The 19,062-nt window shown below is 39.3% G+C and overlaps 1 protein-coding gene across 4 annotated transcripts in view; it reads left to right on the top strand.

The window, feature by feature from the left end:
• The window catches only part of PRKN (parkin RBR E3 ubiquitin protein ligase), a 1,262,808-nt gene that overhangs the window by 444,791 nt on the left and 798,955 nt on the right, over positions 1–19,062 (top strand). For all 4 annotated transcript variants that reach the window (XM_048844067.2, XM_048844065.2, XM_048844069.2 and 1 more), the window contains exon 3: positions 2,467–2,707. In XM_048844067.2, the coding sequence (XP_048700024.1) occupies positions 2,467–2,707 (241 nt within the window). The remainder of the gene's footprint in view (positions 1–2,466; positions 2,708–19,062) is intronic.

The following is a 19,062-nucleotide window of genomic DNA, read 5'->3' as shown; positions in this document are numbered from 1 at the left end:
ATATCTAATACCAGGTTAAATTGATAAGGTACATTGGGAGCAAATAAATAATTATCAGGACACCTTCTACCCTTCTTCCCCCTGCACAGGCACATTAGGTGGCTCATGATTGAACCCAACATGATTGTCAAAATTGACCCTGGAACTTATTATATGGAATGTGGGGATAAAAAACAAATTTGTGATACCACATGAGAATAGTTCATTCTGCTTCAACAGGAAGCTGTGGTCCATGGGCACAAAAAAATATAAGGAAGCATGTCTGAGGGAGCACATGCAGTAACTTCAAAGAATTAAAAAATGCCTACAATATTTGATACCACCTGAATTATGAGAAGCTCAGAGAAAGGAAAGCAATATCTTGATTTTAAAATGTAGAGATTAAAATCCTAAAGAGTTTATTATTATCTGAGCTTGTCTCAAACAGAAGTGTATGGTAAACTTGAAAAAAATGTTTCTTAATTAATTACTTGGGTTTATAACTACTTGGTGGATTTCAGAGGAAAAAGCAGTTTTAAAATAACTCAGACTGTGTATTTGGAATTACTTTACAAAATATCACATATAGGTATTGTGACAGGGTTGGTCCAGATGGCTACAGGAGATTGATAGGATGCAGATATATTAGCCCCAGATTAAGCAGGTCCCTTTTCCCTGCTTACGGTAACAGGGGAGGTTCCAGAACAATCAGGAACTTGATGGAGCCAATTAAGGCAAGCAGGCTAATTAGGACACCTGGAGCCAATTAAGAAGCTGCTAGAATCAATTAAGACAGGCAGGCTAATCAGGGCACCCTTCAGTCAGTGAGGGGTGTGCAAGGAGGTGAGAGTGAGAGGGTGTGCTGCTGGAGATCTGAGGAGTACAAATGCTATCTGGCATCAGGAGAAAGGTCCTGTGGTGAGGATAAAGAAGGTGTTGGGAGGAGGCCATGGGGAAGTAGCCCAGAGAGTTGTAGCTGTCCCACAGCTGTTACAAGAAACACAGTAGACAGCTGTGATCCACAGGGCCCTGGGCTGGAACCTGGAGTAGAGGGCGGGCCTGGGTTCCCCCCAACTCCCTATTGGATACAGGAGGAGTTGTCCTGGACTGTGGGTTCCACCAGAGGGGAAGGTCCCTGGCCTGTCCCCCAACCCACTAGGTGGATCAGCAGAGACTTCAGGGATTGTTCTCATTCCGTTCCCCCATGCTGGCCAGTGATGAGGTTAGCTAAGTGAACGGCAGGTTTGAGTCACTAGCAAAAGTGGCCAAACTGAGGGCTGCTGTGAATCTCTGAGGCGAGCAAATCCATCAATAAGTGCAGGACCCACCAAGGCAGAGGAGGAAATTTTTCACACTATGTATATGTATATGGGAAAACTTGATTTATGGTTTGTTTTTGTTAATAATACTTGAGAAAAAATAGTTTGACATTTAAATTTAAGGAACAAAATAATTGTCGAAAATATTTATATTTCTGACTTTAGAATTAGTGTTGGCAATGGTCTTTGAATATCATAAAAAGCATCTCTTTTAAGATCTGTTTGGACAATGGCTGTTTCTTAAGACTAGTAGGATAAAGCAAGATCAACCCTTTGTCAGAATAATAGGATTACTATGGATTATATTTGTTGAATTTAATTATCAGGTTTTGACAAACTTTTCAGATTTCCAAGTTACATTTAATACATATACTTCTTATTATTAACTGTCATATAACTTTCTTTATTTCACTTTCGAAAGCTTTATTTTGTTTTCTCTTTTAAGTTTGTTTTAATTAATAGCAACTGTAAATACAGAAAAAAAGTTTTGAGCCTACTTTCTTAGTCTAAACAACATAGCTTCCAAAAAAATGTGTGGAAGTCTAGAATGATTAACTAAAATGATATAACTGTAGTGTTTACCCCTATATATCGTGCACAGTGTTTTAACTGAAAAAAAAAATAAAATGACAATGCACTGCAATTTTTTTTCAGTTTTCCAACATGTAGCAGCAAGAAGTGGGAGGATGGCATTACTTCATTTATCCCTCACACACACTAATTCAAGCATTGGTGTGAACACTTTTAACTGTTACTGTTTATTACTGTTAGTAAAAAAGGGGACACCTGTGCTTTATTAAATATTAATATTATAAACGTTTTTCATCATTGTCTGTAAAAATACATTTTATAGATTGAATTTTCTTAGCGTCTGACTTAAAACTTCTCTCTGTTCATTCTCCAACAGAATTATTCAGACCTGTTGGCTCTGGTCCACCATTTCTTTGTTAAATATTTAGAATTTGTAAGCATTGTGAACCTGTTGCCAGTGCAAGTAATCCTAATTCTTGCAATTTATACTTGTCACTTTTCTTTGAACTCTGTTAATGCTCATTGAAATTGCACATGAAATGGATTGAAAGTGTCTTAACAAATACCAAATTGGAGACAGAGTGAATTTTTTCTTTATGTGTCAGTCATATTTTGGGATTTTGTTTTTGTTTTTCAGAACTGTGACCTGGCCCAGCAGAGTATAGTTCATATTGTTCAGAGTCCCCTAGACAGTGGTCAGAAAAGGACTGACGTTGAAACTGCCAACGCTGGAGGTATTCTAGGAGGCATGGAAAAAGAGCCTGAAAGTCTAACCCGTGTAGACCTTAGTACCAGCGTCCTCCCATCTTATTCTGCAGGGCTGGCTGTTATTCTGGATACTACAGACAACAGCATTTCCCTTCCATCTGCTAAATCAGGTAACTCACTGAGACTGTACAATTCAAAACTTAGCACTGACATTTCAAACTTGTCCTTCATAGTGGGATCATTCTATGCAATGACACAGCCACAGTTTCTTTTAGTCTTTTAAACAAACAATATAATGTCAATAATGTACGGTGAATATGTAGCTGAGCTTTCAATGTGTCTTCTAGTAGAGTACGTCGTACCTATGCCTGGGGGATGAACAGAATGGTTTGCTCTTCCTTTTCTTAACTTTTATAATACTATTTAGTATTATGGATGAATAAAACAAGCAACCGCCGTCTATTCTTGTAACTGAACCTGAAACCAGTTTCCTTGACTACAATATTAGACAAGCTGATGCATTGAAATTTTAATCTAATTTACAAGTTTTATGGCAGTTTTATGTTCACAAATTTTATTAAAATACTTCTATGAAAGTTTTGTAAAGACACAACAAACACAAATGAACATATAAGGACAGATGAGTTACGGTATGGATTTAAAAAGTTCTTATTCACAAAATTACAGTTTACAATATCCATACTTCATTCCTGCCACCTATATCTGGCATGAATGAAGTAACAGGCAAATTGGCAAAAATATCAAGAGCCAGTGTATGAATAATTAATCTGAATTTTGAAAGAGATTCCCAGGCCTCACTTTTTCCAAGAAGGATCCCTAAAATAGTATTTCAATCTTCTAAGAGGCAACATCCTTACTATAATCCCCACCGAAAACTATGCATTTCCTAAATGAGTAGCAATTTCTCTGTGGAATGCAACAGTACTGAAGTGACTTTTTTTGGTAATTCGTTGAAGATGCTGTTTAAAAGATCAATACACAAACACCTTTTTGAAGAAGCAGAAGAGTCCAATTCTAGAAATAAGGCAAACCGAAACCTCTGAGATTAACCTGACCAAAAGAATCATCTTTACAATATATGGATTACCAAAACTGTTAAAATAACATTTGGAGAGTGTCGTAAAGTAAATCTTGAAGAAAGTGTACAATTCATGGGTGGGTCACAGAAGTGTTCCACAACTGACTTGATCAACCTCTCACTGCCAACTAATGATGAATGAGTGCAGTTTACAAACAAATTAGTGCCTAGCTTAATGATGCACATCTCACATTCTGAATGAGTAATGAGACAAGAGGGGTGCATGCTAATTTAAATCTGATCAGTTGGGGCACATATGATGAGATTGGGCTTGCTATCTGAAGCACTGTGATGTGAACTGCTGGATTCTTCTGTTTATTTATTTTTTGTTTGTCCCTAAATACAATATTTACATAAACTTAATAACGTTGCCTGACATCACAGGGCAGTTTACACATTTAAGGGTTCTTGTGGCACATCTGCATATTTTCACGGAGTTGTGTCTCTTTCACACTCCGCAATCTCCATGTGGCCTCTGACAAAACAAAGTGTGCTCATTTGTCATAGCAAGGACCCCCAATGGCAGAATGATAATGTAACTGAATGTAGATTGCCCGTGTCAGTGGACTAGGTCTATCTGTGATGCAGCTAAATAGTTTCTTTATTTTATGAACAAAATAAAGAGACAGTTTTACCAAGGCTATATATACATTTAAAACACTATAGCAGCACAGCTGTAGCGCTTCAGTGTAGACACTCGCTGAAGCAATGAGAGGGGTTCTCCTATTGCTATAGTTAATTCACCTTCTTTAGAGGCAGTAACGAGGTCGACAGAAGAATTTTTCCATCCACCTAGAGCTGGGGATTATGTCTGCTTAAATACATCACTGATAGGGCGTGGATTTTTTCACTCCCCTGAGTGACATACCTGGATCAACCTAACTTTTCAGTGTAGATTAGCTCTGAGTGATACTTCTGCCTGGCTAGTTGTTAATGACGGGTACTTTGTGGTGGTCTTTTCTACTCAGTTTGCTATGAGTCTCACTGTTATTAAAGAGGTAAAGAAAAAATCTGCTTCTAGTTGATTGGTGGCTGCACACTCACCTGCATTGTTGAGGGTTGAAACATCTGATTCCTGTTTACTGATTTCTGCCTTTTTCTTTAAGTGAATGTAATGCTGGTGAAATGTATCAGACTGATAGTAGTAGAGCATGAACTCCTTCATTCCCCCCCACATCCCCCCACAAAAGAAATATATCATATGCAGCTGCAATGAGAGCTTTCATTTACCTCCTCAATAGTTTGCCTCACTCCTGTGGGTCAGAAAGCAGTTTAGTCACAAAAACTATTCAGTCAATTGCCTTTCTACTGAGGCTGCTCAAAAGGCTATCAGTTGTGATGGTGATTTTTGCAACTTAGAACCAAAACATCAACTCAGTGCACATACAGTAGGCCACAAAGCAGTGGGTAGATGACAGTCTGTGACTTAGGTCTCCTTTAATTCTTTATTACCATCTACTCTAATATGCTGAGTGATTCTTTCATAACAGTACCAGTAGTCTCCAACATGATCCAGCTTCTTCCAAAGACTTACATACTTCTTTCTCTTACTGCAGGATGATTCTGTTTTCTTTTGGCACAAAAACCTTGGTTTCTGACTAGAAAGGACTGTTGAAATCTGTTATCTTCAGAAAGATTCTCTCAGAAAGATGTTCTTAAGGTATTTAGTAGTCAAAGTACAGAATGTCACCAGTCAGTCAGCGGGAGGGGAAACATTCACTGTACGGTAGTGCTATTATACAAATATTTATATTATATAAGTCATTTTAAATAACTATTTCTTGGAGCAGCTTGTCCTGGAACCCACAAGAGGAGAAGCAATTGCTGATTTAGTCTTAAGTGGAGCACCAGATCTGGTCCAATAGGTGAATATAGCTGCACCACTTGGTAATAGTGACTATTGTATAATTAAATTTAACATCTCTCTAGCAGGGAAAACACCACAGCAGCCCAACGTGGTAGCATTTAATTTCAGAAAAGGGGACTGCACAAAAAGAGGAAGTTAGTTAAACAGAAATTAAAATGTGCAGTGCCAGAAGTGAAACTCCTGCAAGCTGCATGGAAACTTTTTAAAGATGCCATCATAGAGGCTCAACTTAAATGCATACCCCTAATTAAAAAACATAGTAAGAGAAACAAAAAAGTGCAACCGTGGCTAATCAACAAAGTAAAAGAAGCAGTGAGAGGCAAAAAAGCATCCTTGTAAAAAATGGAAGTTAAATCCTAGTGAGGAAAATTGAAAGGAGCATAAACTCTGGCAAGTGAAATGTAAAAATGTAATTAGGAAGGCTAAAAAAGAATTTGAAGAACAGCTAGCCAAAGACTCTAAAAGCAATAGCAAAAATTGCTTTAAATACATCATAAGCACGAAGCCTGCTAAGCAACCAGTGCGGTGACTGGATGATTGAGATGAGAAAACCTGGATTTGTGCTGGAAATGGCCCACCTGATGATCACTTTAGATAAGCTATTACCAGCAGGACAGTGGGGTGGGAGGAGGTATTTTTTCATATTCTCTGTGTATAAATAAAGTCTGCTGCAGTTTCCACGGCATGCATCCGATGAAGTGAGCTGTAGCTCACGAAAGCTCATGCTCAAATAAATTGGTTAGTCTCTAAGGTGCCACAAGTACTCCTTTTCTTTTTGAGATGCTAATGGAGCACTCAAGGACGATAAGACCATTTTGGAGAAACTAAATGAATTCTTTGCATCAGTCTTCACAGCTGAATATGTGAGGGAGAATCCCAAACCTGAGCCATTCTTTTTTGGTGACAGATCTGAGGAACTGTCCCAGATTGAGGTGTCATTAGAGGAGGTTTTGAAACAAATTGATAAATTAAACAGTAATAAGTTACCAGGACCAGATGGTATTTACCCAAGCGTTCTGAAGGAACTCAAATGTGAAATTGCAGAACTGTAACTGTGATTTGTAACTTATCATTTAAATCAGCTTCTGTACCAAATGACTGGAGGATAGCTAATGTGATGCCAATTTTTAAAAAGGCTCCAGAGGTGATCCCGGCAATTACAGGTCAATAAACCTGACTTCAGTACCGGGCAAACTAGTTGAAACTATACTAAAGAACAAAATTGTCAGACACATAGATGCACATAATTTGTTGGGGAAGAGTCAACTTGGTTTTGGTAAAGGGAAATCATGCCTCACTAATCTACTAGAATTCTTTGAGGGGGTCAACAAGCATGTGGACAAGGAGATCCAGTGGATATAGTGTACTTAGATTTTCAGAAAGCCTTTGACAAGGTCCCTTGCCAAAGGCTCTTAAGCAAAGTAAGCTGTCATGGGATAAGAGGGAAGGTTCTCTCATGGATTGGTAACTGGTTAAGAGATAGGAAACAAAGGGCAGGAATAAAGGTTAGTTTTCAGAATGTAGAGAGGTAAATAGTGGTGTCCCACAGGGGTCTGTACTGTGCCCAGTCCTATTCAACATATTCATAAATGATCTGGAAAAAAGGTTTCAGAGTAGCAGCCATGTTAGTCTTGAGGTGGCAAAATTTGCAGACGATACAAAAGTACTCAGAGAGTTACGTCCAAAACAGACTGTGAAGAGTTGCAAAGGGATCTCACAAAATTGGGTGACTGGGCAACAAAATGCCAGATGAAATTCAGTGTTGATAAATGCAAAGTAATGCACATTGGAAAACATAATCCCAACTATACATATAAAATGATGGGGTATAAATTAGCTGTTATCACTAGTTGCGTCAACACTGGTGGTTAGGTTGGCATAGCTATGATGCTCAGAGGTGTGATTTTTTTTATATCCATCAGCCTAAGTCTTAAGAGTAGACCAGGTGTTAGAAGCTCAAATCACCTCCCTCATTGAAGAACCAGAGGAGAACGCAATATTTCATCTGGATAAGATGGGCACAACCATTTTTGTTATTATTATAAAGAATATTACAAAATATGTTGGCTAAACTTGGCTCGTGCTTTAACCATGGACAGACATAGCTGTATGACATACATCCCTTTTTACATCAATTTTTCCTTTCCTTGTGACTGGCCACTCTGCTCTACATGGCAAAGAAGTGGGAGGGGGAATTGAAAAGGTTCAGCTAATGGTAGCAGTTTATTAATAAAAAAGCATTGCCAGAATAAAAGAAAAATTAAAGTTAAAAAGCATTGCAGCCACAGCCCAAGCAAAATATAACTTGTGTGAACACAATCCTTAAAGATATTATGAAGAACACCCCAGGGCTGGAGAACACGTTAAGGCAACATGTGTACTCACTATCATAGTAGCCAGTAGGTTGGAGATCCTATTTTGCTCCATTCTTGATGAAGTAGAATTTTTCACTCAATAGAAATTGCAGGAGGTCTGTCAGATTTCTGGACGAGGAAACCTCCGTCTGCTTCCTCTGTAACACTCAAACTCACTCCAGTCATTTACCCAGTACAAGTCACAGAAGGATTTCCCCTGTATAGCCAGAAGGTCTCTACCAAGAGGCATGGAATAAATACTTTCTTTTTTATTCTTGGATCCCCAACAGAACTACATCATCTAAGGGCATAATGGCCTGGAATAAGTTTAAAATAATCGCCAATGTTCTGTGTCACAGGGAATGCCCCCTCCCTCCTCTTAAAGTCTCCACTATCAAAGTGACATTTTTGGAAGTGGGAGGATTTTGGTAACTCACAGCTCTTTTTCTTGGAATATGCTTTAATCAAGCTTGCAATCTGCAGAAGGTAGCTACCATTGTGAGCTAGTAAAAGGGATGGCATTTGAGATAAAAGTTGCCATGTATGCAGCTATGTAGAAAGTGTAGTTCTCAGTCTGTAGTTGTACTGTCTCCTGCCAGACTGGTGGAAATCAGGATAAGTTTAATCACTCAGGGCTGTAGATGATAGGGCAGGTTGGCACCATCATACTAGACACAGATACCTCATTGATAACCATGTTCCTAGGTGGTAATAAAGTATCAGCTTTCATTGTGGTGAAATAGGCCACGCCTCCAAAACACATAGGTAGTTGGGAAGTTGATATTAATGAACATAAACTAGAAACTACAAAGAATAGCTGGAAGAAGGGCCAAAGCAAATAAATACAATAGCTAGCACACCAATGGGGTTAGCCCTAAGCCCAGTTTAGCTGCTGCCACTGTGTCAGAAGGCCTTTTTCCATTAATCCTGCCTTAGGAAAGCATAAGAGGTGCACAAGTGTCCATTGATACAGGCGTAGAAAGAGGTAAAAAATAGGAATAAGACACTCAAGTTTGGGATTGCTTCTTCTTCATACTAGTAGTAAAGGCCTCGCTAGAGCTGCAGAGTCTATGTTCAAGGCATCCTTCCTGTGTAATGCTAGAAAGTTTGAGTAAGGGCGGGTAGAATAATGTAATCTGGTGAGGTGTAAGAACATTTATATTTAATTCAGGATATTACTGTAGTTTTATGACTGTTGTTTGAAATATGAATATATTTGTGTTGTGTACAAAGGGCAGGGACTCACACTTACTGGGAATTCCTCATTCATGGGGAATAATTGCAATCCCCGATCCCCATCACGAATGGGGTTCAACGGGCTACCCGCATCTGTCGGCGTAGGGTAGACACACGCTGACCCAGTCAGTGTAGCGCGCGTGCAGCCCCGGACATTTAAGGGCATCACAGACCTGTTGTTGCTCAATCTCGGGTGGCTGAATGCCACTTGTCCCTCTAAGAAGTTGTGTACAAAGGGCAGGGACTTAATCAACACGAGCTTATAACCCGCACTTACTGGGAATTCCTCATTCATGGGGAATAATTGCAATCCCCGATCCCCATCACGAATGGGGTTCAACAGGTTACCCGCACCTGTCGGCGTAGGGTAGACACACGCTGAGCCAGTCAGTGTAGCACTTGGCGCCCCAGACATGTAAGGGCATCACAGACCTGTTATTGCTCAATCTCGGGAGGCTGAACGCCACTTGTCCCTCTAATTGTACAAATCTTATGGTATTTTATAATCTATAAGACATTTTTGAAAACATCTTCTCACTTAAATACAGCAATAAAATAACTTAGTGTGCTTTGAATTGTTAGAAAGCCTGTAAAGGATAGTAAAGTGCTTTGTGTCCCAATTTTGCTTGAAGCAAGTGGGCAACCCAAGTTTTTGAAGTAGTTTTAGAAATGTGACAAGTAATTCTAAACATATACTGTCAAATTAGTTCCAGGTCAGGTAACAGTATGATGTTCATCTCTACTTCCCCATTTTAATATGGCATTAGTCTGAGTACTCCTAGATCTAAAATATACTGCTGTTTTTTCTCATCATCTCCTTGAGAATATCATCAAAACGTGGGCACTGATCCATCCAAAATGGCCTCCAGCATTGCATGAACATCTATACTGATACTGTGGGACATGAACCCCTATAACTGCTCAACAACTGAACCAGACAAAATGAAGACAAGTACAACGATGCAATTATTTTTTGCTTATGACCTGTTTTAGCCTGCTGTGTCAGAAAACTGGATATCTAAAATTTACCATACATTTTAAAAAGAAAAAAAAGTGTTCTAAGCATATTTCTCTGTCATTTACGAGCACTTTTCAAAAGGAAACTACTCTGTATAAAGAGTTTTTTGGTTTTTTTCCCCCTTGCTTATTGGGAGAAATCATTGATGGATTAATGATAAAATAAATCCATGGATTAAATCTACTGTAGGTCCATGCTGATCAGTGTGAATCAACAACTGAAGTGGGTAAAACAGTATCCTGTTCAGTTTACATTAAATAATTAGCTCATTTTTTTCAAAGCTTTATCAAGCTCTAGGTCTAATGACAAGCAATCACTAAAGTATTTACATTGAGTTTACTTTTTTTTTTCACTTTTGTATGAATACATCTGGATTGAATTTGATTTTTTCTCTTTATGCAGTAATATTGTATTTAATGCATAGTTGCAAAACTGTATGGTAATTCAGTTCTTTAGACAGGTATTCATTTAAAGGAAGCTCGATTGTTCTACAAGCAAATGGAATAATTCATCTGGTACATGGCAAATGTATTGTTTCACCAGATGAATTCATGTAACTAGTCAGGTTTCTATGATATTTTATGATTTGGAGCACTGGCAGTTTTTCTAATAATAGGGTTAAATCCTTTAATTGGCTTTCATTTAAAAGAAAATACATCGTATGGTATAATATTTGAGTATATGTTCATTTGGGGCCTAGAAAAGTTGTTGTTCTAACAAGTTTGTTGATTTAAAGGTAAAGTGCAGAATCTGTCCGAGGATCAATCCTACAGCAGTAATAGAAGAGGAATTAAATTGTGGCTCTTACAGCACTGTCCATGGCAGGGTGGGGGAAGTTACCCCAGTGGTAACTCCCATGGACATTGTCCCCTACTCAGGCAAAATGCCTCCAGGAGGACATGGGCTGCAGCAGCCTGCCTTGCACCCTTTGTAGGGGTGCAGTGTGCCCTCTTTGAACCGTCCCACCTCTGTTAATCTTTTGATCAGTGATGGGGGAAACGTGTGGCCATGGCTCTACTCTCTCTCTTCCTCTTAATGGTCCCTGGTACTCGCATGTCTCTGATAGGCATGATTATGCAAGAACCATTACTGTGACTAGTACCTATACAGAATGTGAAGGAGGAATCTTTGTTTTGCCAGTAAGTTTTGTTCACATTCCTAACACTTAGAGCAAGAAAGACAGTGCTCTGTTTAAAATGTTGGTAACATCAACTGTTGGAGAGGAAACAGTGATTCCTGAACAGGAAATGAAGAAGGAACTGATATTCTAATATTTGGTTTTCTGATTGAACTGTATTTGTAATTTGGAATTCAGTGTATGTGTTAGGAGAAAAGCAGGGCCATAATATGGTGCAGTCTTTTTATATATACATATTTTTTTTCAAATTAGGCCTACCAAACACTTTTGGTATGTGATCCAGAGTTTGTTTGGAGATTTGGTCCAGACCCGAAGCCAATTTCCAAATATTGCCTGCTTTTGCTTTTTTTATGCTCACATGTTTCTAGTGCAGTTGTTCCCAAACGGTGGGCCATGGATGAAACACTGGTGATCCACTGAGCTCTTCCTGTTGCTCCATGGGGAGGTTGCTGGTCACATGGAGCTGGCTCCATCTACTCTGCTGGAAATAATCCCTATTTCCAGCAGAGGGAATTGATGCTTTGTGGAAATCATCACATCCTAGTAGCACTAGGAGATGGAAACATAGGAGCTGCCATAGTAGTGCAAATCATTAGTTTATCTAGCTCTAGTATCCTTCCTTTGGCAGTGGCCAGTACCATACCTGATCTTTCAGAAGAAAGAAACCTAACTCTGGAATGCAGCACTCAGACTGTGCAGTGCTGTTTTTAGAGATAAGTATTCTTTCTTGACCATTACAGACACACCCTTGAAGCATGAGATCTGATTACCCTTAAAGCATGTTGCCACCGGTAGATAAGGCACTCTTTAGTTTGGTCCTCTCTGAAATGAGGTTTTCTAAACAACCCGTAGTACTAATTAACTAATTACTGATTTTTTCAGCCATTAGTAATTAACCGTTGCTGTTTCTATCAAGTTTTTTAAAAACTAGTTAGGTTAGGTCTACACTTAACACGATGTGATTTTAGAAGATAGTAGCATCATAGTACCTTTTCAATAAAATGATTCTGTCGAGCTTTAGTGAAGATGCTACTAATTAATCCATAATTAATCCATAATCAATCCACCTCCATGAGAGGCAGTAACTATATCAACAGGAGAAGCCTTCCTGTTGACATAGCTCTGTCTACACTGGCAGATAGGTGGGGGTAAGGTTGCTCAGGGGATTGGATTTTTCACACCCCTGAGTGACGTAGCTATACCAATATAAGTTTACATTGTAGACCTGGCCTAAAACTTAGAAACATACTAAAATTACTGCACTTTAGTTAGGACTGTATTAAAAAATTGACATTACAAAGTCCTTGAAAATTGACTCATATCCAGTGTGTCTTCTTTTAGGCTTATTAACCCTTGGTAACTCTCTGGTACACTACTTCCTGCTTCTAAATGTAAAAATTTATATCCCCTCTCGACCTTTCAGCATCAGCAGAAAGTGATTTTATAAGACATTAGCATAATGGAACCTTTTCAATAAAATGATAAATTGAGCCCATTTCAGAAAACAGAACACACACTTGGTAATTTATTGCAGTCAGTGCCTTGCCGGGAACCTTATACATATCATATGCTTTTAACTCTGATGAGAATGCTGCCATTTTTCCACATCTTGCATGTCTGTAACATGCACTGAGAAGAAAAATGTTCTTTCTAATGGAGCCAGCAGCACTTTTGGGAATGCTTACATGACATAATTATCTCTCATGAACATGTCTATTATTTCATTGTTTTTTAAGGTTCTTTCATGTTAATTAAAGCCGATAACATTTGCTAGCTTCCTCATGTTGAGGGGTGAGGAGGGAACACTGCTGTCTCCCTGGAATGAATTTTGATCGTTGATAGGTGAGAGCATAGATGGGTTTTCTTCTGAAAATGCATAACTCCAAATCTTTGTGGAACCAGATGGCAGTGACATTTGTAGATGGCAAATGTTCTGTTTTAATTAAACAAAGCTACACATGTAATGTTTTCAGGAAGAATTGTTTCCATAAATTAATAGTTGATGGTAAAAAAAAGATTAACTTACATTTAGGTAACACTTCTTATGTGTAAATATACACAATAGATCATGAATATGTAGGGTAGAGAAAATCTAATTATAAGGAGAAAATAGGACAGGATCCTTAGTTTAAAGTCTGTTAACAGTATGGAGACAACTGCTATCATGGGCCTTTGGACTCACATTGTATGCTCAGTTCGGGTTCCTACTTCTCAAAATGACATAGGGGATTTAGTCTTCTCGCAAAGCACATGCTCAGGTTTCATTAATGTAATTGGGAGTTCTGTGCACGCAGCAAGGGCAAGAGTAGACAGGCTTGAGCTACAGAAAGTAATTACATGCAATTTCATAAATTCTGTTGATACTAGGGAATAAAAAATAGCCATTCAAACCAATTCTTCCTCTCTCGTACCTTCTTTGTAAGGACGAATAACTTCAATGGGGCTAAGTCTGAACTTTTGTGAAAGAGAAAGGCCATTAGAAGAAAATGCGCTAATATGTTTTGAGTGAATGTAATGCTTGTGAAAAGTAAATAGACTGATAATACCAGTCAGTGACTGAATTCTTCTATTTATCCATGGAACAACACAGGCAATGGCAGCATAGCAGTCTCCTTCACTGCTGTGCCAATATGCCTTGGGTTAAATCCTGGTCCCGCTGAAGTCAACAGGTGTTTGTCCACTGACTTCAGTGGGGCCAGAATTTCAACTCCTATTTCACACCTGGATGATTAGAATCATAGCATATTAGGGTTGGAAGAGACCTCAGGAGGTCATCTAGTCCAATGCCCTGCTCAAAGCAGGACCAACACCAATTAAATCATTCCAGCCAGTTCAGTCTTTGGCTTCTCTGCTGAGACTGCCAGCAAGGGTACCAGTTACGCTTGCTGTCTTCTAATATGGACACCTAATGACAAGGAACTGGACTGAGATTACCAGTCCCTTTCATATGGGTCCCCGAAAAGCCTTCAGTTGTTAACAATTTTAATCCACTGCTGTCCTGGTCTGGATTTAAACCAGTGATTTAGAGGTTTCTATCCCAGCATCATGGTAATGATCTGTGTTTAGAGCCAGCTTATAAAATATGTCAGGTTTCAGAGTAACAGCCGTGTTAGTCTGTATTCGCAAAAAGAAAAGGAGTACTTGTGGCACCTTAGAGACTAACCAATTTATTTGAGCATACGCTTTCGTGAGCTACAGCTCACTGAATGCATCCGATGAAGTGAGCTGTAGCTCACGAAAGCTTATGCTCAAATAAATTTGTTAGTCTCTAAGATGCCACAAGTACTCCTTTTCTTTTTTCTTATAAAATATATTTGCAAGCCAGTGAACAAATACACCAGACTGGGAGTTCAAATAAAATCCAAATTACTTGTGACAGCCAACAGAGGCATTTCCAAATGTCAGCAAACTTGGAGGGGATAGGACATGCCTCTTGCCTAGGTGCCTCCCTTGCAACTACATCCCCTTTTCTTTTACAGCTCTATCCCAGACCACCCATGTGCTAGGCAGAGAACCTGGCTTCTGCTTGTAACCCCCATGTGCAGGAAACTAAGGAGTGCCTTTATACCTTGTCATAATATTATTCAGAGGCTGGCATTATATACAGTATGCTGTAGTCATGTAATTATTGTGTAATAGAAACTTCTATTATATAACAAAAATGAACACACAAATGTACTGTACTCCAAAGGGTTATAAATACTAACATGTAATATTAATAATACTTGTGTTGTTTTCTATGATATTTTAGAGCTCTGTCCTGCTATGTTTTAGTCAAGGTCTCAAATTACATAACTAAAATTCAACAGTCTGTATTTAAATTATAATTCCAAATATATGCCAATCAGATTAGATCTTTTACACCTTGGGATTTTAAAGAGAGAGAAACTTGGTTCGACATATCTCATTTAAATGTATCTTACCTCCATCTCCCTGCTTCTTTATTGTATTCTTCTATCCACCTTATCTACATAAAATTGTCTGGTTTTCTCTAACTCATTAAACTACTTACTTCAGTGGCCTTATTTGGCAGCTCATTCCATATGTTTAGAGCTTTTTAGAGGCAAATCAGGCAGCTCCTTGTGCATTCCCTGTTCACCTCCAATTTTCTGATATTTAGATTGTTTTCTGCAGGTTTGGCATGCCTCGTGTTCCATTATAGCAAATGCCACCATTTTGAATTTATGCTGTTATATTTTTTTCTAAACTATATTCTTGAAGAGAAATCTAAAGATGGAGAGAGCAAAGGAAGAATATAATACTACGTACAAAAGCCTCATACTTTGAGAGCTTTCCGACATTGATCAATGTACACTTGCAGTTTATATGACACAATAGCTCAACATTGTAAAAGGACATCAACAATAGAAATCTCTAATTATTTCCCATGCAAAGTAATGTTTTGCTGGCCAAATCCTGCTTTCATTATTTGTGAAAGTAGTTCCCTTTATTACATGGGAATTTTCATACGAGCGAAGAAAAAAGGATTGGTCCCAAGTGCTCAGTACTGCTCTCATTGAAGTAAATGACAAAACCTCCATTGACTTTGGTTGTGCAGGATTAAGCTCTGAATCTAAGATTTCATGCCAGCTAATGATTATGAATACGGTCCTTCTATCATTCAAACCAGGCAGTCTATTTTAGGATTTTTTTGTAACACCCCCTCATTATGTTATCTAAATCTTTCACAGGTAAATTGATGTGCATAGCAAGGTCTTTAGTGGATTTCTAATCTCATAGGAACACAGGAATTGCCATAATTGATGAGAACTTTGGCCCATCTAATCAAATATCATCTCATCAAAAGTGGCCAGTACCAGATGTTTAAGAGGAAGTTGCAAGAAACCTTGCATTAGGCAGAAGTGGAATAATCTGCCATGTACATTAGGTCTCCTCCTAATCTCTAGTATTTAGAGATTGTCTTAAACACTAAAGACCCAAAGTCTTATTCTCTATATTGAGAAATCAGCTCAATTTCTTCGACTTTTCTATGTAACAAGCTCTGTAAGAATGTTTACTCATTTCAGTTCCCACACTCTGCAGGCCTCTTTTTATTGTTGTGCATTATTTATATTAATGGAGCACCTTAAGTGAATACAGACAATTATTTATTTCCTCTAAAGAAATGATGTCCAATACTAAAAGCACCTACCCAACTTCCAGCTGATAGCTTGGAATTTGTGAGGAAGAACATCCAACCGTTCTAATACTTAAAACAACTAATAATGTTCTTCTTCACTCTAAAATATATGACTTTTCCAGAGTCTGCTGGCATATTTGAAAATCCTGATGGTTTGGGGAAAGTTCACCACTGTTTGAATTCCAAATAAGACCTTTCCAAAACCTGTCACAGATTTTTGTTTGATGTGACAGACATTACAACCACAGGCTGTATCTTTGGGAACCACATTGTATTTCATGTTTGAAGCGTGAAACCCTCAAAAAGCCATTTTACTGAGATTCATAGAATATTCATAGCCCATTGTATCGATACAGATGTGCATTTGGATGTTCCTGGTTCACTGGTGGTGGTGTGAGGGTTGTCTTTGATAATTTAGACTCATGTGGGGGTGATTAAAGCAAAATTTTAAGGCTGGCTATATAAATCCCCCAGCTTTTGAATTTGACCTTCGGGGGAATTGGGATAGAGACTGGTTTTATCTATTTTCAGGGGTCTAGGGGACAAAGCAAGACTTGTATATAAAAGGCTGAGTTGAAACAGACTCAGGGACTTCATTTACATTTGGCAAACAGATAGGACCTTCTGCCCATGGAAAGGTGCCAACCCTTGCTGAAGGGTTGGAAGGAATTTTGGCTTATCAGACCCCCCTTCCCCATGTGGAAGATAGTGGCTTCTGGTACATTTATTGTTTTTAATAATGCTCTTACCCTAAGAATAAATGTATTTTGCTTTGGCAGAGCTGGATGGTAACTTGTAACTGCTGGCACCCACTGGACATTGTCCTCAGAGAGAAAGCTCAGCCCTTGTGCTGGCCTTTAGGCAGACCGGCTTGCTGGGGATATCACAGTATATGACAGGACACTGTACAGCCTTAAAACCCCCAGTCAGTTCACAGGGAGACACGGATTTCTGCCCAAAAGAGGTGATGGTTGGGAGCCTGAAATGTTAAGTGAGTGGCCTCAAGGGACCATGGAGGGGAATATGGATGCACTTACCCTGAAACTGTGACATTATGGTGACAGCGTGTATAGTATGGGATCTATGACAGTGTGAATTGCCATAAATGGCAACAGCAGTGAAAACAAGTACTGTATAAGGGAAAAGCACAAAGAAAAGTGCGGAGGAAGGGGGAAATGAGTTATGAACAGCTGGTTGAGATACACCAAGAAAGGCAGCTTAACACTGAGAAGTGGACAAAGACACCTAATTCACCTGCTACACTCTGAGAACCTGAAAAGAAATGATGATCCAGGATCACAGAGAACACCCAGCCAGCAGATGGGGGAAATTTTGGAGACAACTGCCTAGAGGGAAGCAGGGAAGAGGAGACAGAATTGACAACCATGCTGCACCCAGAATTCAGTGCAGATCCTGGACATATCTACAGGTAGAGCAAGAAAAGCTGCAGCTAGAGAGAGGCAGGCTGCATCTGGAAGCCCAGCCACTTGTAGTGTGGGAGAAGCAACATCAGCATGAGGAGAAGCAATGTCAGCATGAGAAGAGAGAAGGAGAAGCAACAAGAGGAGAGTTATGGACAAGCTGCACCAGCAAAACCCTAATCCAGCAGGTGGAGACAGACCCTATGTACCTGTCCCAGTGGGTGGTGTAGACTCCAAATTATTCCTCACTTTAGGGAAGGGAATGGCATGGATGTGTTTTTAAATGATTATGAAATGGTACGTGAATTGAACCAGGTGGTACAGAAGGACATGTTGCAGTACCTGGTTCCACTGCTATCAGAGAAGGCCTTAGATGCTTTCACTCATATGTACAGAGAGGACTATAAAGATAGTGGGTGATGCAAACAAGTTTGTTGCAAAAATTTAGACTGATCCCCTGCAACACAGGAGAAAGTTTCAGGGAATTCCGAAACAAGGGGATTTGAACTACACTGAGATTTCAACCCAAATTAGGGGTTATGTAAGAAACCACGTTGGGAGGTTACCACTGTCTATGAGACTTACCAATTAGTTAGTTTAGAACAATTGTATAACATCTGCTATTAATCTAATAGAGATCTATTAGAGAAATCTAATAGAGATGGCATGGTATCAGAGGATGGGGATTGGGCTCAGCCAAGCAAGACACCCAAGGGGGAAGGCAGCCACCTCTGAGAATCCCCAGGAGGGGTGGGAAAAAGCAGTATCTTATCTGTGACCAGCTGGGTCACTTTACCTGGGATTACCCAGTCCGCCCACCAAGGCTCAGAGCAGTGCTAGAATGGCCAGCTACACCCCCGCCTCAGAGTTAATTGTGTGACTGAATCTCCAGAGAGGGAGTGTCATGGCCAGACCACCAATGGCATATAATGTTCCCGCTGAGCCATTCACACCCCAAACCACTGTCCACATGTCATGCTGCACCCTTCTGGGTGCAGATCTATCTGATCCCCAGTGGGAGCAGAAATTGGTATTTAATTGGGAGACCTCCATTGGATGGAGAAAAGGAGTACTTGTGGCACCTTAGAGACTAACCAATTTATTTGAGCATGAGCTTTCGTGAGCTACAGCTCACTTCATCGGATGCATTCAGTGGAAAATACAGTGTATTTATGCTCAAATAAATTGGTTAGTCTCTAAGGTGCCACTAGTACTCCTTTTCTTCTTGCGAATACAGACTAACACGGCTGCT

The sequence above is a fragment of the Caretta caretta genome, chromosome 3 (genome assembly GCF_965140235.1).
Source record: "Caretta caretta isolate rCarCar2 chromosome 3, rCarCar1.hap1, whole genome shotgun sequence".
NCBI lineage: Eukaryota > Metazoa > Chordata > Testudines > Cheloniidae > Caretta > Caretta caretta.
The sequence above is the reverse complement of the archived record's forward strand: the minus strand, read 5'-3'. Positions and strand labels throughout refer to the sequence as shown.